The sequence below is a fragment of the Hyaena hyaena genome, unplaced genomic scaffold, assembly GCF_003009895.1.
Source record: "Hyaena hyaena isolate Hyena2069 unplaced genomic scaffold, ASM300989v1 scaffold_341, whole genome shotgun sequence".
Taxonomy (NCBI): domain Eukaryota; kingdom Metazoa; phylum Chordata; class Mammalia; order Carnivora; family Hyaenidae; genus Hyaena; species Hyaena hyaena.
In genome coordinates, this window is record NW_024080973.1 from 32,650 (window position 1) to 57,972 (window position 25,323).

Sequence of the window (25,323 nt, forward strand, 5' to 3'; positions counted from 1 at the left end):
GGGTCACTCTGGGCCAAGTGCCAGCCAGGTGTGAGACCATCCCAGACCATCCAGCCCCAGTCGGTGCCGCCTGAACTAGAGAGACTACCCAGGAGACCACAGAACAACGAGAAATAACATTTGTTGTTTTAAGTCAGTATGTTTTCACATGGTTAGCAAATGTTAATTGATAAAATTACATATTCTCTTTTGTGATTGCCCTACAAAAATACATTGTGTGTGTGTGCGTACATGTATGCTTTGTCTTTTGGAAATGGGTGCACAGACCTTAATAGTAGCTTGCTAAATATTCACAGTTTATTTCATCATCTTCCAGAGGAAAACTTCATTACTTATGATGTCAGAGTGTTTCCCAATGTTCTCTTCACAAGAATATTTGTAACTTTTTCAGGGGTAAAAGGTCTGGATTTCTTTAGGCTGTCAAAGGTGCTCATGAACACAATAGACTAAGACCCACTGCTTAAAGGGAAGATTTTAGTATGAGGGAATAGTGTTGGAAAATGAGACGAGTTTAATTCCTAGACAGCAGGCCTAAGTTACTATCCTGATAGGTGAAAAGTAGAAATATGTAACAAAAAAATTAAAGGATACATTTCTACAAAATATAAATCAAAACTGCATTGAGATACCACCTCACACCAGTCAGAGTGGTTAAAATTAACAACTCAGGAAACAACAGATGCTGGTGCGGATGTGGAGAAATGGGAACCCTCTTGCACTGTTGGTGGGAATGCAAATTGGTGCAGCCACTCTGGAAAACAGTGCTGAGGTTCCTCAAAAGTTAAAAATAGAACTACTCTCTGACCCAGCAATAGAACTAATTTTAGGAATTTATCCAAAGGATACAGGAGTGCTGATACATAGGGGCAGATGTACCCCAATGTTGATAGTAGCGCTTTCAACAATAGTCAAATTATGGAAAGAGCTTAAGTGTCCATCAACTGATGAATGGAAAAGAAGGTGTGGTTTATATATTTAATGGAATACTACTTCGCAATGAGAAGGAATGAAATCCTGCCATTTGCAGCAATGTAGATGGAACTGGAGGATATTATGCTAAGTGAAATAAGTCAGTCAGAGAAAGACAGATACCATACGTTTTCACTCATATGTGGAAGTTGAGAAACTTTACAGAAGACCATGGGGGAGGGGCAGGGGAAAAATACATAGAAATAGAGAGAGAAGCAAACCATAAAAGACTCTTAAATACAGAGAACAAATTGAGGGTGGAAAGGGTGGAGGACGGGGAAAATGGGTGATAAGCACTGAGGAGGGCACTTGTTGGGATGAGCACTGGGTGTTGTATGTAAGTGATGGATCACGGGAATCTACTCCTGAAGCCAAGAGCACACTGTACACACTGTATGTTAGCTAACTTGACAATAAATTATATTAAAAGTTTTTTAATTAAAAAAGAATACATTTCCACAGCATTTCATAAATAATCTCAGTATTACTTTGACATACTATATCAATATTATCAAAAACACTGACTAAACATACACCCATGCATTCTAAATCTTCACATGACAGTGCCTGCCTCAAAACTTTTCCAGGATCCTCTTCATTTTCAAATATTGTCACCTTGTAATGGAAATTCCAATATTTGACTCTTGGATCAAATTTTCCAAGCTGCGTCTCAAGTTCAGAACAAAAATCAGCTTTTGTTTTTTAGATTCCGTGTCCCATTTTTAAAAAATTATGTTACAAAAGGTTATGACTTTGAAAAATAAATAAATGGAAAATGGATATGAATGAAGATTTCTTCAAAGAAGATATACAAATAGCCAGTAAGCACATGGAAAGATGTTCAACAGCGTTGGCCATTAGGGGGATACAAGTGAAAACTGCAATGACACCCCACCAGGATGGCTATAATCAAAACAATAGGAAACAACAGACGTTGGTAAGGATATGGAAAAATTGGAACCCTCATGCATTGCTAGTGAAAATTTAAAATGGTGAAGCTACATTAGAGAATAATTTGGCAGTTCCTCAAAATATTAAACACAGAGTTCCAATACAACCCAGCAGTTCCCTTCCTAGGCATATACCCAAGAGAAATGAAAACATACATTCACCCAAAAACTCATACACAAATATTCACAGCACCATTATTCATAACAGCTAAAAGGTAGAAGTAACCCAATGTCTATCAACTGATGAATGGATGCATTGTAGTATATCTATACAATGAGCTATTATTCAGTGAAAGAAAGAAGTACTGTCAACTTCATTCAACATGGATGAAGCTTGAAAACATTATGCTAAGTGAAAGAAACTAGTTAGTCACAAAGACCACACAGTGTATGATTTCACTTATATAAAATATCCAGAATAGGCATATCTATAGAGAAAGAAAGTAGATTAGTGGTTGCTTAGGACTGAGAGATTGGGAGGGAATGGGGAATGACAGCTAATAGATACGGAATTTCTTTTAGGTGTGATGAAAATGTTCTAAAATTGATCGTGGTGATGGTAGCACAACTCTGTGAAAATACTAAAAAGCACTGAAGCTGATGGTTCAGAATCATATCTCAATAAAAGCTTATAAAACTTTATAAACCTTATGATCTTAATTGGGAACACTAATTTACTGTGTGAGATTTTGGGTTTTCCACTTTGACATACAATGACTGCCTCATGTCTGTCCCACCTCAGCTATTTGGGAGTGGGCTTCCAGCTCTCAGCAAATTGCCCACCACTGTCACTGAAATAAAGTTAGCTGCTGGTCAACACAGTTTTAAGAAAGAATTGTCCCATGCCTGCACCTAGGGTCTTAGTGAATCTGGAGTTTCTCTATACTTCTGGCCCACTGTTATCCAGTGCTTTCCTTTCTGAGTAAACCAGTAAGCTGGACAGGCCCTGCTTATCTTCCTCTGCCAGCTACACATGCCAGGGGTTGGGTCTAGTCTGCTTACTTCCTCCCTCACTGCCAAATGGATTCTTAGTATAATCCAGTGTAGTTGAGGTTCCTCTATACTTCTAAAGTGAAGCCCCTAGCCGACTCCCCATCTCTATTTTCTTCATCACATACTTCGGGATCCTGACTCCTATTCAAACTCAACCAGATTTGTTATGTCCCTTCTACTAGGATTCGGTCTCCATCTTTACTATCCTAACCTTAGTCACCAGGAAGCTGCCAGTGTTGCCACTTTTTGCCACCCATTCCCCTTCACTACACAACTTATTATTTCATGTTCATCCTGCCCCTCCTTAGGTAAAGGGTCACAAGGCCTCCACAAATGAGTGAAGTATACCAGGTTAAGAACTGCAGCAAAATGATGAACTTAGCCCCCATTGAAAGAGTGATTTTCCCCCCGCTTATTGTTGCTGTATTAAAATGAGGTCCTTTGCTACCAGATCTGCCAATTTGTCAAGGGTATTAGAAGTCCAGACATTTAAGTAAAATGTCTTAATTTATAAAAATTTGGCTTGATTTCTTTTTTTTTTCATACATTTTTTTAAATGTTTTTTTTTTATTTATTTCTAGGAGAGAGAGAGACAGCGTGAGCAGGGGAGGGTCAGAGAGAGAGGGAGTCACAGACTGAAACAGGCTCCAGGCTCTGAGCTGGCAGTCAGCACAGAGCCCGGCGTGGGGCTCGAACCCACAAACCGCGAGATCACGACCTAAGCGAAAGTCGGACGCTTAACTGACTAAGCCACCCAGGCGCCCCTTGATTTCTTTTAATAAAGAGAAATAAAAAAGAAAAAAAAATCCTGAAGACCAAGTAAAAGTTATCTGTAGGCCACATTTAACTCAAGAACCACCACTGTGGGAATTTTCCCAAAGGATACAGGAGTGGTGACTCAAAGGGGCACATGTACCCCAATGTTTATAGCATCATTATCAACAATAGCCAATTTATGGAAAGAGCTCAAATGTCCATCGACTGATGAATGGGTAAAGAAGATGTGATATATATATATATAAGAATACTATTCAGTGATAAAAAAAAAGAATGACATCTTGCCATTTGCAACAATTTGGATGGAACTGGAAGGTATTATGCCAAGTGAAATAAATCATAGAAAGACAGATATATGATTTCACTCATATGGGGAATATAAGAAACTTAACAGAAGACCATTGGGGAAGGGAAGGAAAAATAAGTCATGAACAGAGAGGGAGGCAAACCATAAGAGACTCTTTAACAAACTGAGGGTTGATGGGGGTGGTGGGTGATGGGCATTGAGGAGGACCCTTGTTGGGATGAGCAATGGGTGTTGTATGTATTATGGCAATCTACTCCTGAAGCCAAGATTACACTATGTGTTAGCTAAATTGAAATAAATTAGAAAAAAAAAAAAAAAAAAAGAACCACCATTGCAATAGATCTACTTAGAATCTGCCCAACTAATCTCCCATACTCCCCACAGCAGTCTGCATCTGCCATAGTGGGCTCACACCAACAGGTCTGACAGAACAGACATAGAATCAAAAGAACAATAGGGAACAAATTTGTGTGTGTATGCGCATGTGTGTGTGTGTGTGTGTGTGTGTGTGTGTGTGTGTGTGGAGAACACACAAGAGATGGTGTTATTTTGGTGCCTCAGGTGAAATACTACAAAATATGCATGTGGACCCCATAAGTAGGCTGTGTGGTCACTTCCTAAAGAAGACATTCTCCAGTGATCAAATCAAAGCTCCAATATTTCTTGTTTCAAATGGTCTTCGATACTGACAAGATAAACCACCGAAGAAGCTATCTAAAAAAATCCAAAGCAATACAAAATACTTGCACCTGTAAGACCTGAGTTTCGGTGTAATATTGTAAAGTTCATTCAGTCCAACATTCACTCATTCACTAATGGATGGCAACTGAATGTGTGGAAAGGAGCAAATCTCTGCTGTAATCTTTATTTCAGTGCGCTATTTGACTTACTAGTTTAAGTATAATCTCTTATTTCATTCTCCTTCTAAACCAAACCAAAGTGGATTTCTTTCTTTCTTTTTTTTTATGTTTATTTTTGAGAGAGACAGAGCATGAGCATGAGCATGAGCATGGAAGACACAGAGAGAGATGGAGACACAGAATCCAAGGCAGGCTCCAGGCTCTGAGCTGTCAGCACAGAGCTCAATGCAGGGCTCGAACTCATGAATGGTGAGATCATGACCCGAGCTGAAGTCAGACACTTAACCAATTGACCACCAGGCACAAAGTGGATTTCTAAGTGGATCCCTCATGGCACACCTAGGCCAATTATGCAAAATGTGATGTTAGTCATTGTGACAGGACAGAATTTCTGCAAAAGCAGATTAATTTTATGTTAGTTTCCAGGTACCAGACATTGTTCAAAGGTAATGATATAGCCATTAAGGCTTTTTCCTTACAAAAAGGGGAAAAAAACAAATGATGAGTAGCTTGGCATTTATATTTGCATACTGCAAAAGCTGTCTATCCTAGATATGTTTTTTAATGAGTTGTTAGGGGTGATTAAACATGAATTTATAGTTATGAAAAAAAAGGTAATCTTAGGCAGGTAGCCACTGGAACAGGCAATATATAAAGAATTAACATTATAATGCAAAAGAATGAAACTCAGCCACCTTCTTATACCATACACAAAAATAAACTCAAAATGGATTAAGGACATACAAGTACGACATGAAAACAAAAACTGCTAAAAGAAAACATAGGCATATGTAAACTCTTGGACACGGGTCTTAGTAATATTTTTCTGGATCTGCCTCCTCAGTTCAGAGAAACAAAAGCAAAAATAAACATTTCGGATTACATGAAACTAAAAAAGCTTCTGCAGAGTGAAACCATCAACAAAATGAAAAGCAACCTAGTGAATAAGAGAAGATAATTGCAAATGATATATCCAATAGGGTATAGTATCCAAAATATATAAAGAACGTCTACAACTCAACATAAAAAACACATAATATGATTGAAAACTGGGCAGAGGATCTGAATAGAGATTTTTCCGAAGAAGACATACAAATGGCCAACAGAAAGAGGAAAAGATGCTCAATATCACTAATTCTCAAGGCAATGCAAAGCAAAATCACAATGAGATATTACCTCATACCAGTCAGAATGGCTAGCATCATAAGATAAGAAATAACAAGTGTTGGTGAGGATATGGAGGAAAGGGAATCCTCATGTACTGCTGGTGGGGATTTAAATTGGTGCAGCTATGATGGAAAACAGTATGAAGGTTCCTCAAAAAATTAAAAATGGAAATACTGGAAATATTATTAATACAGTAACTGTACTTCTGGGTATTCATCTAAAGAAAATGAAAGCACCAATTCAAAAAGATATATGCTCCTCTATGTTGACCGTAGCATTATTTATAATAGCCAATCTAAGTGTCTACTGATAGATGCACAGATAAGGAAGATGTGGTACACCTTTTTTTTTTCAGTGGTTTTTTATACTTAGCCATTAAAAAAATTGAGATCTTGCCATTCATAACGGCATGGATGGACCTAGAGGGTATTATGCTAAGTTAAGTAAGTCAGACAGAGAAAGGCAAATTCTATATGAGATTTTACTTATATGTGGAAACTAAGACAAAACAAATGAACAAACGGAAAAAGACTCATAAATACAGAGAAAAAACTGGTGGTTGCCAGAGGGGAGAGTAGTGGTGAAGAATAGGTGAAATAGGTAAAAGTGAAGGAGATTAAAAGGTACAAACTTCTAGGGGCACGTGGTGGCTCAGTCGGCTAAGCTTCTGACTCTGGCTTAGGTCATGATTTCATGGTTTGTGGGTTCGAGCCCCCTGTTGGGCTCTGTGCTGACAGCTTGGAGCCTGGAGCCTGCTTCAGATTCTGTGTCTCCCTCTCTCTCTACCCCTCCCTAACTTGTGCGTGCACTCTCTCTCCATCTCTCTCTCTCTCAAAAATAAAACTAAAGAGGTGCAAACTTCTAGTCATAAAATAAATAAGCTAAGAGGATGACAAGTACAATATAGGGAATATAGCCAAAAATATTATGGCAAGTCTTTATGGTGATAGATGGTAACTACATTTACCATAGTGTGCATATCATAACGTGTATAATTGTCAGATCACTAAGTTGTACACCTGAGATTAATATAATAGTGTATGTCAATTAAAAATGAGAAAAAGAATGAACATTACATATATAATATACATACTTTTGGATATAGTATATATATTGTGTGTGTACATGCAGATGCATACTTTAAAGCAGCAAGAAATTATAGTCAAACTCTCCTGGTGAATGTTTACCTGGCATATCCACATTTTCTTTGTCTTTATTAATAATCATTTCTCCGCTCACAAGGCTTATGGTCTCCACCATATTTTGCTAATCAAGAGTTGGAGGCAATGCCAAATTAACATTTATCATGGATGCTATTTCATGAATTTGCTTTTTAAAGCAAATGATGACAGTAAATTTAGCCTAGGCTGACCAAATAATTAAACTCATCCTCAAAAGAAAGAAAAGGTCAAATCTACTTCAGAAATCAATTCAAATCGGCTATCTATGGAGCTCTGGGCAACCTACTTAAATCTCTGTGAGCTTTGTTTGCTCATCTGTAAAATGGGATGTTAAGTCAAAACAACTGCTAAGATTTCTTCTAACTCTAACATTAGATGCAGTCATCAAACCCTAAAGTTTCCCCATCAAACCCTAGAGTTTCACTAAGATTCTATCTACATCTCTCCTATTCCATACACTCAAAAAGTATTATCTTAAATAAGGAAAATCACTATGCTGAATGAATAATCCACACCACATTTAGCCAGTAGAGAAAAACCAAAGTCTATCAATAGGTGCATATCCCACCCCCACTGCAACTTTCTCTCTCTCCAGTGTTGCCCAAACTTCAGCCATTTGACTTTCATGTCAAAGCTGAGTACCATTGATGTTCTTATTCCCTTAAAAATGGAATTTATGTTAGCTTAAGTTAGCTTTTTAAAAAATTTAGCCATATTCTAAGCAATCATAAGCTTGACTGTGCTAGCTTTACACACTGTTTCTAGTAACATTTAAAATAAATACATAGTCCATAAATACAAGACAATTCCAGCAAGTACCGTCTAGAATTGTGCTGTACACCTTCCCTGGTATACATACTAAACTTTGGAAAATACCAAAGTAGCTTTACAAAAAGAAGGATATATACATGATGGCCTAGAATATATAAGACATTGTTTTTAAAGGAATTTACTAGAGTAACAACCTTTCCGTTGCATTTATTAGGATAGCAAATCAACTGTCATATCCATTATTCCTTCACTAGTTAGAAGATCTGATTCCATGTATTATTTTAAAAAGGGGACAATAGGACCACCAGTTGATGGGTAGAGTTTTAGTTTTACATATGAATTAGCATAAATCCCACTTTCATCATGCCAAGTGTTGACGCCAAATCTTTTGGAACCATCTAGATCTGTGAACTGAGAACGGCATTTTCTGTGGACTATTGAATAATCATCTTGACAAGGATACTCCTATGGGGAAGAGGGAGAAAAAGAAATAGTATTGAATGACTGAAATATGTAAAAACGAATGATTTCTAAAAGTTGATCTTCTTATGATCCAAGTTTAATTTTCACACAATTAACTGAATATCTCAAGTTACAAATGTCTCAATGAAAATATGGCTATTGCATTTAAAGTACTTTGATTCTGAAAGAAGAATCTAGTTCTTTTACTCATAAAGCTAAAAAGATAAATTGTTACACATGTAAAAATTTTCTAAACCATAAAATACGGCACAAAGAACAATTTAAATTTTATGATTATCTACATAAGATCAAAATAATTACAATTTACGTATCATTCAACATCCTTAATATAAGTTATAATTATTCCAAAGAATAATATCTTGGATTGTATCTTTCATAGTTGCTATCAAGTTACACTTGCCAGTAAATGCCAAACTCAAAGGATCATTCCTCTGAGAAATTTACCTCAGGATAACCCAGTATAGTGTTTAAGGCATTTATCCTTAAAGCACTTCATAGAAGCTTCTGTTGTAATAAAACAAGACACTCTCATTGACCATTTCTCAAAGGGAATATTGATTCTCTCAGATTACATCAAGGGTAATGGTAGACAAGGAACATAAAGCCCTTGAACTCATTATCTAATTTCTGCTTCAGATTGGTCCTAATTTTAAAGCACTAACACAATATTGAAATTAAATCACCAGAACGATAAAACAATGAAAGAACATCAAAATGGTTCTAGTCTTAGATTGGCTTTATTGAAAATAATTGAAAAATGTAACCATACACTCAACCCTAACAATAAGTATAGGGTCAATGTATTTACTGAGTGCCTACCATGGGTTGGGCACAGTAGTTGAGTGTTTATATCTTTTAATCCATAGCAGGACTCTGACATAGGAATTATTACTTCTACTTTACATATAGGAAAAGATGATTTGCTCAAAAATCAAGAAAAAGAGAATTTAAGGAATCCCAATATTAAGTAATTCAGCCAGGACTTCAAACTAACTATCTGACTGTAAGATCCATTATCCCTCCAGGATCCTCATGAAATTCTTTTTTTTTTTTTTTTTAATTTTATTGCTTTTATCAGAGAAATTTCCATGATGCATGTATTTATTTTTATTTATTTTTTTACAAATAGTTTATTGTCAAGTTGGTTTCCATATAACACCCAGTGCTCATCCCCACAAGTGCCCTCCTCCATGCCCATCTCCCCCTTCCCCCCTACACCCATCAGTCCTCAGTTTGTTCTCAGTATTCAAGAGTCTCTCATGGTTTGCCCCTCTCCCTCTCCCCCACTATTTCCCCCTTCTTCTCCCCCATGGTCCTCTGTTAAGTTCCTCCTAATCCTCCTATATGTGCAAACATATGGTATTTGTCCTTCTCTGCCTGACTTATTTCGCTCAGCATAACACCCTCAAGGTCCATCCATGTTGCTACACATGGCCAGATTTCATTGTTTCTCATTGCCATGTAGTATTCCATGGTATAGATAAACCACATCTTCTTGATCCCTTCGTCCGTTGATGGACACTTAGGCTCTTTCCATGTTTTGGCTATTGTTGAGTGTGCTGCTATGAACATTGGGAGGACCCTCATGAAATTCTTAATAATTAAGAGATGAAAAGAAAGACAAACAACAAAATCCTAAAGCTACATTATATCCATGTTACTTTCTGTATAGTTTGGGCTTTTTTTTTTTTTTTTCAGAGGCAGGGTTTAATTTCTTTGAGGCACTTATGTTAGTTTTGGTCTGGTAGAGGCCCTTTCAATGAGATTTGAGCATCACTGGTCAAACCCGCCGGCTCCAAGGGAGGCAGGGTCTGCTCATTCCTATACCAGCTTCCGTCAAACTGAAGGGAGTTTCAGCTGCAGGGGCAACGTGTTCCTCTAGCATCTCCTAAGCAGAGAGGATGATTTATTTTGATCAGGTGAGTGACACGATTAAATGTGATGTTTCAAGAAAAGGATTCTGGCAGCAGGAAGGTATTGAAGACTGAAGGTCAGAATTAGAATGAGAATAAGAAATCACATGTCATTAACTGATGTATAGATAAACAAAGTGTGATCTATCCACACAGTGAAAAAATATTATTTGGCAATAAAATGAATAAAATACTGACAGATATTGTAGTATAGATGAACCATGAAAACATTATGCTAAGTGAAAGAAACTAAACCATAAGACTACAGATTGTATGATTCCTTCCAAAGAGTGTCCACAGGGGTAGAAATTAAGTCTGTGAGGGGTTGGGGGATGGGGAGAATAGGGAGAGCTTTTAATAGGTGCAGTGGCCAGCACTGCCTGTCATCTTGACTGGATCACAGGGCACCCAGGCATTTGGCTAAGCATTATTTTTGAGCTGTGTCTGTGAGGGTGTTTCTAAATGAGGTCAGCATTTGGATCTAACCATCTCAGGTTGCCCTTTCACCTTTTTTTAAAAATTTATTTCATTTTATTTTTTTTCTTAAATAGTTTATTGTCAAGTTGGTTTCCATATAACACCCAGTGCTCATCTCCACAGGTGCCCTCCTCCATGCCCACCTCCCCCCTTCCTCCCCTCCCACCCCATCTGCCCTCAGTTTGTTCTCGGCATTCAAGAGTCTCTCAGGCTGCCCTTTTATCTGACTCAGTAAAGCAATTTGCTCTCCCTAATGTAGGTGCACATCTTCCAATCCACGGATGGCCTGAATAGAAGAAAAAGGCAGAGGAAGAAAGAACTCTGTCCCTTCCTGCCTGATCATTTGAACTGGGACATTCATCTTATCCTGCTCTTGGTACGTGGTTCTCAGGTTTTCAGACTAGGACTCAATTACACCACCAGCTTCCCTATGTTTCCAGCTTGCAGACAGCACATTGTGGGATGTCTCAACCTCCATACTGCATTAGCCAATTCCTTAAAATAAATCAATCTCTCTCTCTCTCTCTCTCTCTCCTCTCTTTCTGTATATCCTAGTGACTCTCTATCTATTAACAAACTTGACTAATACAGTGTACACGGAGTTTCTTTTTGGGTGATGAAAATGTTCCAAAACTGATTGTGCTGATGACTGTATGACCCTACGTAAATACAAATATTACTGAATTGCATACTTTTAAAGGGTGAATTTTATGGTATGTGAATTATATCTCAACAAAGCTATTATCTTTTAAACGTGGATACGTAGGGGTGAGCAATCTGAAAGTTAGGAAAACTAGTTAAGAGACCATTGCCTACTAGTACACACATGAAATCTGAGTCCCTTCTGTTATCAGAGGTATATTGGTAAACGAGTTCCCCACCAAAAAAAAATCCCACATAACTTATTTGTGATATTTGCCAATTTCTGTGTTGTAAATACTCCCACTATGGCTGACATCAGCTATCAAAGTGAAGTCAGTGAATACTGAGCTGGGAAGACATGAGTATAATTAACTCACCTTGAATCCATTTCAGGTCAGTGAATATTGAATTGGGAAGACATGAGTATAATGAGCTCACCTTGAATCCACTTCTCCCATCCCCCATTGCGTGACAGCCATGCAGTCTGGGTAGATCAATCCTACTACAAACTCTAGGGGCAGAATCTAACTGGCCTACGACAATCACAATAATCTCACTCCACTCTCAATGACAGTGATTGATCCAGTGCTGGGCATGTGTTTTGAGTTTGTCCAAATAAAGTAAAGCCCAAGACTTTTGTTCAATGGTTTGGAGGAAAGAAACTCTTTTTCCATTACTGGACATAAAAGAGGAAGCATCTAGCCCCGGTTGCTATTAGTAGTGCTACTTCAATCAGCTGAGCATGAAATCAATACCGTAAAAGCCATATTTGAGAGTCAGGAGAAGCATGATGACAATGCTGTATCAACCCTCTACTGTAACCTGACTTTTAAAAAAAAAGTGTGAACCAATAAATTGCTTTTATTGTCTGACCTGACTTGAGTTGGGTTTTGTACAAACTACTAAAAACACCCTAACTAATGTATACCTGAATAGTAAGTAATGTTGGAGCACCGAAGTACTGTGACTCAGAGCAAAATAAAATGGTCAAAACCAAGGAAGCAGGGCATATATATATTTATAGTAGGAGTAAAGGCAAACAATACATTTGTGACTAAATATATAATCAAGAACTGGAAGAATGCGAATATGGAGTAGGTGAACAAAATAGGACTATAAGAACTAACTGTTAGGATTCTGGAAGGTATAACTATTAGGAGAAAGCAGAACAAGCATGCTTTTCACAGTTTAATACTACAGGCATGAAACAGAATAAAACAGCTGCACCAAGAGCCACCTTAAAGGATCTTAATATTGACCGCAGCTTAGACCCAAGGCCAAATTGAGATGGTAGGAGTCATAAACAAGCAAGTAATTTAGTGTGCTACTCAAATCAAATATACAGGGGGTAATCATTTCAAAATGATTAATAGGTTTGCCCTTTCTGTGTGTAACCAGCCATTTGCCCAAGGTGACATCAAAACTTGTTTCAGAATAAAATGGCAACCAAAGAACAAAGTAATATCCACTTCTAACATGCAAAATAGGATTTTTCAGCAAGATTTTTTCAGCCTTGCAATCTACTCACAATCATGAGGACTTTAGAATACCAATGTCCAAGCCTGGAAGACTTCACATCATAGAGTTCTCCTAATGTATAGAAAAAAAGATCCTTTCGTTAAGTCTTAACCAAGGGTTGGAATGAATAGTAGGAAGATAGGTAAGAGTCTGGAGAACTATAGGAATGAGAAAACAAGAGAAAAGGGAAAAGCTGGATGGCAGAGAGAGACAATGTATTTACCAATTTTCCCTTTCTGGCAGAGTCCCTCTGACCTGGACAGAGAGCAGTGCACGAGATAAATGAGAGTAATGGTGGAAAGGCATAAGAGAGGACCCATCCCTCATGAGAACTCTTGAAACTGACATGTCAGGCTGTCCTTTCATCTGGTTGGAGGACACCACACCCACACTGCTGGAGCATCATGCTCATGCAGAGGGATACTCTGAGTCACTTTTGCAACCTGTGGGGAGTTTGCAGAGGAGCTGCAGAGCTGAACATGGAGCTGTGGCTGAATGGGAGTCACAGAAGTCTTCTGTGGGGTCCACAGTATTTATGGGAGTGGAAACGAGGCTGAGTTATCCCAAGCAAGCCATCTGGGCTCTGAGCTAGCCCAGAGAGAGAGAGCAAGAAATAGAAAAAGACTGACATTTCGATGTCCACAGACTTTAGCCACCAATGCCAGCAAGGAAAAAAGCAGCCGGGTGGACTAGGGATATCATCCCAGAGACCAGAACAGGCAGACAAAAGCACACACAAAAATCCTACTCTTGCCCTCTGACATCAGGATGCTCGGGCACATTCCCCTCTCCATATGCCTGGACACCATCTTAGGGAGGGTCCTAGTTACTATTACTGTGTAACAAATAGGTCAATCCATGTAGAATGGTACAAAATAATACCCATTTCCAGAATCTTTGGATCCGGAACTTGGAAAAGGTATAACAAAGACAGCATCTCTCTGCTCCACAATGTCCGAGGCCTCAGCAGAGAAGACTTGAATGCTGGGAGTGACTTGAGGCTGGGGTTGCAAACATCCCTCACTCCAGCTGGTGGATGATGCTGGCTGCCTGCTGGGACCTCGGCTGGGGCTGTTGAGAAGAACAACTACGCAGGTCCTCCCTGCATGCCTGCTTGGGCTTTCAACATGGTGCCTGGGTTCTGGGAAGGGCAGTGGCACAGAGAGAACCAGGAGGAACCTGCATTGCTTTTTGTCTCCTGGCCTCCGAAGCCACAGAGCATCACTTCTATCACAGTCATGGTTCACCCAGTCGTAGGGGAGGTAACAAGGACTCTGCCTTTCAACGGAAGGAGTGTCTAAATCACATTGTAAGAGCATGTGGGAGGACCACATGTACTGCAGCCATTAGGCGAGAATAACAAGCTGCCACATGGAGAAAAGTAGGATGTGTTGTGGTTCTCAAGACTGCCCCTAGATTCAGTGATTTCTAGGAGGACCCACAGGACTCAACATGCAGTTGTATTCGTGGTTATGATTTACTACAGCACATGGATACAAAGCAAAATCAGCAAAGAGAAAAGGCACATGGGCTGAAATCCAGAGGAAACCAGGTGCAAACCTCCAAGATTCCTCTCCTAGTGAGTCACACAGGATGCACTTAATTTCCTCAGCAACGGATTGTGAAATGCTGTTTACTGGGGAAGCTTGTCAGAGCCTCAGTGGCCAAGGTTTTTCTCAGAGGCTGGTCACAGAGGCACTCTTTGCCTTATCATAGCAGAATTCCAGACTCCCAGAAGGAAAGCAGGTGTTCGACATGAACCATATTGTTTGCACAAACTGTTTAGGTGCAGCGAGCCACTTGCATTAGGGAATTCTAGTCCCAAAAGTCAAGTTTCTAGATGCCAGAGATGGGCCAACCTTGTAAGCAGGCTTTTTAACAGAGAACTATCTCAGTTCCATGTTAGTTCTTTTCTGCAAACAGTGGATGGGAGGAGATCTCTGAGAAAGTGAGAGGCTTTTTTAAAGGGAAATCCAACACTTTCTATAGGAACTATTTAAATTATAGAATCAGACTAAGCTGTAAACGGATTAAAGAGTGAGTGTTTTCCCACTAGTGGTGGGCTCAGGAAGAAGTCCAGTTATCCATTGGACACTTTTCCTCTGCATATGTGAGTTGTAGACAGTTGTTATATTTCCACACCATAACATAATATTTAATTATGTACATGTTCAACATTTATATAGTGGGACAGGGAAGAAATGTTTAGAAATTGCATATAAAGACAGAGGTGTGAGTCACCACATGTTGTTGGCTGATTCACTGTCCTGGTGCTAAACGGACCCTGAGTTCTGACCATGTTTACTTGAGATAGGATCGTCACCACAAGCCTTCTCTGAGCCTTTCAGGTAGATGAGGATCTCTGGTAACACGTGTTTGAGGTGTGGACTGAATGGGTATCGGTGCACAACAGCTTACACGGAGCCAGACTGGAAGACACATTTCACAGGAGGGATTTAGAGGACTTACCAGGCCAATGGGGGCTAAAGAACCAAAGGTGATCCACAGCTTCAAACATGGATGGCTGGGAGAGTTCTAAAAGCACTAAAAGGAATCCGAAAGACATGGAGATAGGAGGAGGATTTCTTTTAGGGGACAAACGATAAGTCACATTTTAGACATTTTTAATATGAGATGACATCAGTACAAAATCTTTATTTGAAAGGGGATGCTATGGGATAGATGGCTGGGAAAGAGGTCAGTGCCCTGTGCACAGTAGTAATTATTGGCTGGGGAAAAATAAAGAACAGTATTGGGACCATGAATGATATTTGAATGCAGACTGTGAATTACATAATTACACTGCATCAGTTATTCCTAAAGTTGAAATTATTACCATAGCTATCTGTCCTTATTCTTAGGAAATACACACGGAACTATTTGTAGGTAAAGGGGCACAGCCTACTCTCAAATAGCAAACAACTGGTTACTCAGGGTAAAGATTATATGGCAGCTCCTTGTGCCATTCTTGCAAGTTTCCTATAAGTTTGTAATTATATAAAATACATTACCTCACCCCCAAAAAAGCAATGGTTGGGGAGTCACAGGAGTGGATGAATTCTCTGAGATTACATAAAACGAGAAGCACAGAGTTCTGGATCCAGGGTCTTATGGACACTCATGGTTGGGTACATAAAGAAGCCATGAATGACAGAGAGGAGAGGTATGAAGTGCTGCAAGGTCATCAGTTCTGAAGGGAGAGGGAGGTGGAAGAACGCAGTGGGAGCCAACAGGTCCTCGCTTCCAAACAAACGTCATACAGAGCAAGGTCTGACAAAATACAACCAATAGGTCAAGGAAGTCGAATGAAACATCCTGATCCAAGATGGGAGTGGGCATTGGTGGTAGAGTGGTGAGCATGGCGGCCTTCCTGATAAAAGGTGGAAAAGAAAGGGTGTCAGAGAAAAGATATATCCAGGGCAAACAGGCCACAGAAACAGGAAGCACTAAAGATACAGCAAGAGAATCACTGTGGGGAGAATCTGCCTTAAGGTTAAGAAAGCTTTCTTCCTTTTCTTCCCTTTCTCTTCCCTCCTTTAAACAAATCATGGAAAGACAGGTTACGATGTTACAAGAGCATCCTCTGGGTGAGGGGGCCCCCCACTCAACATTCTCTCTCATTATGAAGGAAACAGAATATAGTTTTACAACCTATGTCAATAAAACGTATCACCATCTTTAAGTGACAGGTATCCTACTCAGATCCCCAGCACCTCACAACACTCATCTCCACTGACTCTTGAGTGCTATATTCTTATTCTGAACACCATTATCTCCTGAACTTTCTTTAGAATAAAATGTCCTTACTGTTTTCTTAGTCAACTGTGTACTGGGTCTTGATCAAGTTTTGGCTGTACTTAGTCTTGTTTGATTTCATCCTTTTTCTTTAGGATCTTTTATTTTTTATACCTTAATTTTTCAAGGTCATTTTCAGTTTGAAGACTGCCTTCTGTAACATGAGTACCTCTGCCTAATTTAGTATTATGCGGTAATTTGAAAGCATAGTCTCAATTCCTTCATCCAAATCATCCATAAAAATGCATAATGTGTTATGTTTCCTGGCCAAATCAGTCACTGTGAACTAACCTTGTGTCCACCATTACAGATAGCTATTAGCCACCTGGCACTCATACAGCAAAGACCATTCTTCCCTAGCTTGCCTGTAAGCAGGCTTATCTGGGGTACTCCATTTACTCTTAAACAGGCATTTGAGGCAGCAAGCTTATTTATGTGAATGTCACATTGGATGAAGTGAAAGTAAATATACAGGTAGATTACTGTGATATTTTGTTTCATTATTTTCAATATACATAATGTATAAAATTCCTTAGCTGTTATATGCACTTGACTGAAGACCTGTCGTCCCTTAATAAGGTTGTCTTCTATATACACATGCAGAGTGATGTGAGAGAAAAAGAACAATTTTCATGCAGCCAAGTCTACTTTATCAAGCCTAGGGATTATGGAGGCTAAGCATTCCAGACAGACCCCTTCATCCATTTCCTCACTACTTCAAAAATGATTTCACTGCTATTGGATATTTTCTTTGCCAAGTGATTACATCACAGACACATGAGTAATTGGCAAATGTAGCTGCAACAAACATGTTACTGATTGGATATATTTGCGTTAAGTATTTAAGAAACATTTACTACCTTTTTCTATTTGATGAAATTTTACAAAAAAAAAAAACCCACATAAAACCAAATTGTCTTCTCCAATTTCACCTTCCACACTTACTTCATTTGCAGATGCATCTAAATGAAAATAGTCATGGGAGGTACAATGAAGGTTAGGCTATGCATATAAATATTAATATTGATATCATTAAGGAGTCTGGTCATCACGAAGAAAAATATGGAGATCTGTATGAACAATCACTTCACAAAGAAAGCTGACTTTAAACAATATTATACAAACTTTAGGAATGGCTAGCATCAAAAACTAAGCAATATTAAACCTTAGCTATTGATACTTAAAAAAATTTTTTTTTAATGTTTATTTTTGAGAGAGAGACACAGAGAGTGATTGGGGCAGGGGCAGAGAGAGAGAGAGGGAGAAAGAATCTGAAGCAGGCTCCGGGCTCCGAGTTGTCAGCACAGAGAATGACGCAGGGCTCGAACCACGAACCCTGAGGTCATGACCTGAGCCAAAGCCGGATGCCCACTGACTGAGCCCCAACTACTGAGATACATTTTTAGTGCACAACTTTTGATTGGTTCTATCATAGAAAAAGTAAATACCATTTTTCTTATTCCTCAGCCTATATTATGTGAAGAAACCTGTCACTATTTTATACTTATAATGGTATGGTTAGTTTTAAATCTGAGGCCCAGTGTTCTCAACTAAAAACATTTTTTTCTTTTTTACAAAATTCAAATATGTTCATTGTAGAAGTTAAACATAATTAAAAGAAAGAGATTAGAACTAAACTCTTATGACTTGATCCAGAAACAAAAGAAGATCATCATTACTTAGCTTCAAAGGGTAATATAAAATGAAGGTGCACTTTTAGAGAACATGGGGTTCTTTCCACTAAAAAGAAACAACACAAGAACATCCTTGAAAATCTGAGTTTCCTGAGAATTAAGATCACAGTTTCTCAACTGTTGGTGATACATGAGATGAGCATGAGTTAAAACATTTACTTTCTAATTTTTAAGTAGACTTGAATTAAATGTTTGCCAAGGTCCTTCATCAAAAAAGATTACTTGGTCATAAATAAATACTATCAGGATGGGACATGATCAATGAGAGAGAATCAAATCACCTCAAATATATAAGTAGTAAAATTTGAGAGCTCGAGGGCTGTTATCATTCTGTCTACATCAGTGAGAGTCTTCCAGAGAAGTAGAACTGATAAGAGGTAGATAGATAGATAGATAGATAGATAGATAGATAGATAGATAGGAAGGATGTCTACTTATCTACCTGTCACATCTATCTCCTATTTCTTCTATTTCTATATGTACGGGACAACAGGTGACCCTTGAACAATATGGGTTTGAATTGTGTAGGTTCATTTATACACAGATTTTTTAAAATAGAGTATAGTACTGTAAATTCATTTTCTCTTCCTTACGATTTTCTTAATATTTTTTCTCTAGCTTACATTATTGTAAAAATACAGTATATAATACACATAACATACAAAATGCATGTAATCAACTATTTATGTTGTTTATGTTATCAGTAAGGGTTCTGGTCAACAGTAGGCTATTTGTAGTTAAGTTTTTGGTGAGTCAAAAATTATTTGTGAATTTTTGACTGCATGGATGGGGGTGCTTAGTGTCCCTAAATCCCCCATAATATTCAAGGGTTAACTGTGTATATATATGCTGAAAGAGAGATCCTTCCTTCCTTCCTCCCTCCTCTCACCTATTAGCAACTATATATTCCCCTCAATAAGGCAAATCCTGTTGTCTCCAAATGGGGAAGCTGTGGAAGCCCTATGGGACTATAGGGTCTAGGAAGTGTGGTCCCTTAATGCCGGCAGAATCCCACGTGACTCAGAACTAGAACCATTTGCCTCTAAATACAAAGCCATGTGTATATATATCTATGTATATACATATATGCATATACATAAAAGGTCAGCACAAATGTGTAACACACAATGAGATCTTTAAGGAATAGTTCTAGACTGAGGAAGGCCACCATTTCCTTCTGAACCTAAGTAATAAAGGGTTGTTCCTGTGGTTAGCTAACAGCAGTATTTTGGAACACCCTTGACATCAATCAAAAAATAATAGTTACAAACACATGACCCCTTCCGTCTTCTCCAATTTCACCTTCCACACTTACCTCATTTGAAGATGAATCTAAAACTCTTTCTCATTTTAGTCATCAATGTAATAAGATAAACAAGGATATTCAGCAAATGGCCATTATTCTTTTTTCAGTAAATATTCAGTTAGAACATTAACAGGACAAAAAAGAGAAAATTAAATAGTAGATGTATTAAGATTCAAGGCAAAGAAAAGTAGTACTAAAATAAAAGTCATGAAAACACATCATAGAGCCCAGACATTGCCTAGTTAAAAAACTACATTTCATTCTGGACTATAAGGCTTACACATGATTATTCCATGTGGCCAACTCAATGGCACAACTTTGCACACTATTATGGTTTTAAAAGAAACCAGAAAAAGAAAAGGACTATGTACTGAAATGAAATTATGGAAGATCATGGGAGCACAGAATGGAACAAAGATACAAAGAGAGGGTTTTATTTATTTTTTTATTTTTTTAATGTTTTATTTATTTCTGAGAAAGAGAGACAGAGTGAACAGGGGAGGGTCAGAGAGAGAGGGAGACACAGAATCCAAAACAGGCTCCAGGCTCTGAGCTGGCAGCACAGAGCCCGACATGGGGCTTGAACCCACGAACCATGAGATCATGACCTGAGCCGAAGTCGGACGCTTAACCTACTGAGCCACCCAGGCGCCCCACAAAGAGAGGGTCTTAAAGAGAAATGGGAACCCAAGCTAATTTCCTTCAGATGCTTCCTATAGAACCCCCAACCTGTTCTATAGTCACTTTCTGTCTCAGCTTTTGGTATTTTCAGCAGATCATTCTTTCCCTTCTCTTCTTTTTAAGGGCCCTGTTAGGCATCCTTTCCTGAGAAGCAGAAAATTAAAGGCAAGCCTAGTGTTTGGGGAGTTTCTTGCATGTGAATGACCCCAACTGAACAAAAAATGGCTCTTAATAATGTCTTCCACCTCTGACTGCTACCCAAGGTACATTTTTATCTGGGATGATACTCAGAGTATTAATCAAGCAGTAGAGTCACTCAGACTGGGCAAGTCCTAGGAGACCCTGGTAAGGCAAGTATTAAACTTCCAGAAGGTCCAGGCGAGGCCCACTCAACCATAAAGCCCAGGAAGCCCAGTGCCTAGAGCCCACAGCACTTTTGGGGGCTCGCAAAAATGTTTTCATTTCTTTTAAAATCAGAATTTTCAAGATAAGTCTAGTAACAATGTGAAAGTACTTAGTGCCACTAAATTCTACACTAAACAAGTGTCCAAATAGTAAATTTTATAGATGTATATTTTACCACAATAAAAAGTGCAGATGCCACTTTGAAAAACTAACTCTATTAAATGGTAGAAACTCATGGCTAAGCCAGGAAATGTTGCTGGGCATTTAAAATTCATAAACATCTTAAGGTAGAAACTGATGATAGCTATTACACAGAAAGTTTTGTTTAAAACAGGGTACAAGAGTACTTTTCAGGAAAAAAAAGTATTGTACACTTTAGTTTTGTGTAATAACACACATTGGTACATTGGTAATAACTTCAAGAGGGTTAACAATAACATGATATAACATGGCCATAAAATATAATAGAGTCATAAATAGGCAAGAAGATGAACAGTATAAGGGGAAAAAGATGTGTAATCATTACAAAAGGACAATGAGAAATAAGGCCTAGGAAATGTACTGCTTTAATAAGCTTTTAAATCCCCACCACCAAAAGTGAATATGAACCAACTTGGATTATATTTGTCTTTATAATAAGGTAGTTATACAGTATACAATGTTTAAATTTTTTAATGGGAGGAGCCCAAGACAGCCAAAGTCCTTAGGGTCCAGGAAAGTCGTAATGCAGTCCTGAGTCCTGGGAGCCTAGGGAAAGGGCTGGAGCTACTCAGGGGGCAAGGTTCTGGGGAACTCAAGGTGACAGCATATTTCCAATCAGCACAGAAATGTCTGTATTTTAACAGGGCAATATCTGTACCAGTGTATAAAGCCCCAGTGGTCGGACAGTTCAATCCTGTTGTTGGGAATAATGCTAAACAGATGCAATCTCCTTTCATACCTACTGGGCAACATGGCGGGGACTCCTCAAAGTCAGCTGGGAATGCATGCCAACTTTAAACATAATTCTCTGTTAAAAACTTCGTCAGCTTTCTACATCCGAGTGAACCAAGATATTCAACATTTTGGGAGTTCAAGCTACTCATATGCCTGGAAAGATAATTCACTAGGCAGCTCTATTTAGGAAAACAAAATGGTACTTGACACTTGATAATGATCAACTAGAAGCACCCAAATGGCAGGTGCTTGGCTGGGAGGAGCCATTAACCCCCAAAGTGCTCCCACTGACGGCTTGGTCATTTGACTCAGTCTTTGGCACTACCCTTCTTTCTTGCTGTCCTATAGGTTGACTTCCAAAACCCATATTTAGAATCTAGCCAACATTCTGGCTTACCATTTTCTCACCCTTTCAAGTCAATGGCTTGGATTCCATTATAGAAACTCAGACCCATGGACACATCCTGGGCTCTGTCATTCCCAAGAATTGCTCTACATCTGAAAATCCAATCAATTCCAGTATATGCCCCTTTGCTTATAACCTCCAATTCTTCCAGCTCTTTCACTCCTTCACTACTGCCATGATTGGTTTTTGTTCTCAACATTCTCATTTCTTTGACTTTTCAACTTCTTGGGTTTTCTCTCTGCCTGAACTAATTCTTTTCCTTACTCATTCTGAATGTGTTCAGTCAACTCTCCATCATTATACTTAGCTCAATGGTCTTTTATCCTAAAAGCTCCATAAATAGCCAGCCTCAGACCAGTCCTCTAATGTATCTTCCCTGTAACTTTTCCTCTCTTTTGGTTCTTTCGGAGAAGGATGGGGAAGCTTTTAAGAGAAAGAATCTTTCATTGAAATTGGTTTGAGCCATAATAGTCATAATAAGTACCTAACTCAAAAGGTGGGAGTTTTGAGGAAGTACCTTCCAATTCTCTTCTATTTCTTGCCTTAAAAATGATTCCATAGCTTCATAATATTCTGTATTTATATACTCATATCGAGAGCTGTGGGATGATAATTTGCTTCACTTTAGAATTCCTATAATGCTATCTCACTTTAAGCAAATATCAATTAAACAAATATTAAAAAATGATAATATAAAAACTAAGTCTCAATTCATGCACAAAATTTGAAATACGAATCCACATATTTTAAGATTTCTTCTGGAATTGCATAATTGCAAAGGCAGTAGCCAGAGAATGGTATACTGTGTTTACGCTAAGTCCACACGGTTTAGTCTCTAGCAAGAAAAAAATAGTCTCTTTCTTTTGTCAGTATTTTATGAATCATACACTTGTTTATATGCACGTAACTTCTATGTCAGAGTTCAGTCACTATTTCACTGGTATGTAACCATTCGCTGTCATTACAATTAAAAAAAATTTTATATCCTATAACAATGTAATGATGTAAGCATTTATTAAATTGGGGTGCTGGGAGCAGTGCTAAAAACATGCCTCGACATCAGTTACTTTGGAATGGAACTTAGAAGTGAATGAACAAAATTCTAAATAGAACCAATCAAGTGCTGTGGCACAGTGTGCTGGTGCTGTTGATGTGGACACAAGCAACATGAGAAATATTAGAAATAATGCTGAAAAATTAAAAAGCACAAATATAAAAAACAATGGCTAAAGATATATGTACCCTGAGAATACAGCTCACATTCTTAATATTTATGCCTATAGAGAAATTAGTCCTTTGAATTTTGTGAGTTTTTAATTACATGTGTTGCAATTGCCTTTTGTTTAGAGATGCAGTCAGATCCCATGTATATACGGAAATGGGCCTGCACTGCATTTTTAAATAGTATATTTGTTTCCTTATGGTTTTTCTAATCAGAAAAGCCATCATACTGGTTGCATTGGAAAATTCTAAAATGTGTAAAAGATGAAGAAATCACCTAGAATCTCACCATCTAATGGCCAAGTTTACTAGCATTTTGACAGTTCCTTCAGGGTTTTTTTTTCCCTTGATTTTTTAAAGAGTGTATATTTTTAAAGAGTGTATTATTCATATAATAAATTATATACACATACAATTTTGCTATGTTAATGTTTTTCCTAACCTTAAATCAAGATTTATCAGGACACTACGAACCATCTATGGACATTATAAAGGCTGCAAAATATCTCATCATATGATTATAACATATTTAGTTAGTACTACTCCTAATACTGAAACATTAGGTACTTTCCAAGTTTCATCATTACAAATAATTCACTAATGAGTATTCTTGGATAAGAATTTTATCTCTAGTTGAGTTATTTTTCTCTGATGAAGTTTCTTAGAAGGAAAATTATTAGATCAAATATCTAATAATCTTGATATATATACTGCTAAATTCTTTTCTAGTAAAATTAAAACAATTTACAATCTTCTTGGCAACAGATAAAAGTATCTATTTTACCTCATGTTCACCCCATTAAGTATTATTATTTCTAAAAATATTGCCAATTTTTATTTATTGTCAAATATTTTTATTCTCTTAATTCAGATCTTTTTATTATTTGTATATAATATATTTACAAGTAGCTATATTTATTAGTTAGTTACTTGTATTTCCTTCTTTGTAAATTGTCTATATATGTCCTTTAGTCATTCCTCTAGGGTCTCAACATTTTCCCTTCCAATATGCATAAGTTGTTTATGTATTAGGCATTAATCCATACAATATTATATTTTCTTTTTTATGATTCAAATGCTCTTTTTTCATGAGAAAAATAAATAAGAATACAACATATAATAAAGGTGGTATCATGAATCCTATACTTCCCTAAATTGGCTATGTCACTGTTTCAGAAACTTCATTATTCTTATCTGTTTATTTTTTCAAAAAAATTCTGAGAATCTTACAGTTCTAACAGAAAACAAAATCCATTGGGATTTTCAATATAATTAAATTTATGAATTTAATTCACAATTAACTTAGTTTTCCAGTCTCCTAAAATGGTTATTATTCCCTTGTATTCAAGATTTCTGTCTGAGTTACCTTGTATTTTTTTAAATAAACATAATGGCTTCAAACATCAATTTATTATTATCTTCTTGGAATCTTTCATGGGTTGCAGTCAGATGGCGTCTGGGGCTGCAGTCTAGACTCAGTGAGGCTGTGTATCCAACATGGCTTCCTTGCTCATCAATCAAGCTCATCAGCGTTTTTCCTCATGGCCCCTCCTTCCAGCCGAGTACCTCAGTTTCTTACATGGTAGCTGAGGGCTCCAAGGGTTGGAAGCAGTCTTCTTCAGTCTAGTCTAGATCTGGCATAGGGTCACTTGACATGTTCTGTTGATCAAATCAGTTACCTGCTCAGAGTCAGAAGGTGGAGGATCATTCACCTTGTCCTGAGGAAGTGGCCTGTGGAAAGTTCACTATCTTTGGAGACAAATGACTACAGTGTCTTTACTGATATTTATTTGGTCTAGAATTTTCTTCACAAAAGTATTTGAAATTTGTGTTGCTATAGCAATTTGCATGTTTTTTTCTCATAGTTTACT

At 37.9% G+C, this 25,323-nt stretch overlaps 1 protein-coding gene across 3 annotated transcripts in view; it reads right to left on the reverse strand.

Annotated features, from left to right (window-relative positions):
* Positions 1 to 8,152: 8,152 nt before the first annotated feature.
* CUNH9orf135 (chromosome unknown C9orf135 homolog) overlaps positions 8,153 to 25,323 on the reverse strand; it is a 78,422-nt gene continuing 61,251 nt past the window's right edge. The window contains exon 6 of one of the 3 annotated variants that reach the window (XM_039249545.1): positions 8,153 to 8,440. In XM_039249545.1, the coding sequence (XP_039105476.1) occupies positions 8,252 to 8,440 (189 nt within the window). In that variant the 3' untranslated portion in view covers positions 8,153 to 8,251. Of the gene's footprint in view, positions 8,441 to 25,068; positions 25,132 to 25,323 lie in introns of those variants that run through there. The other 2 variants (XM_039249547.1, XM_039249546.1) reach the window with 2 other exon arrangements.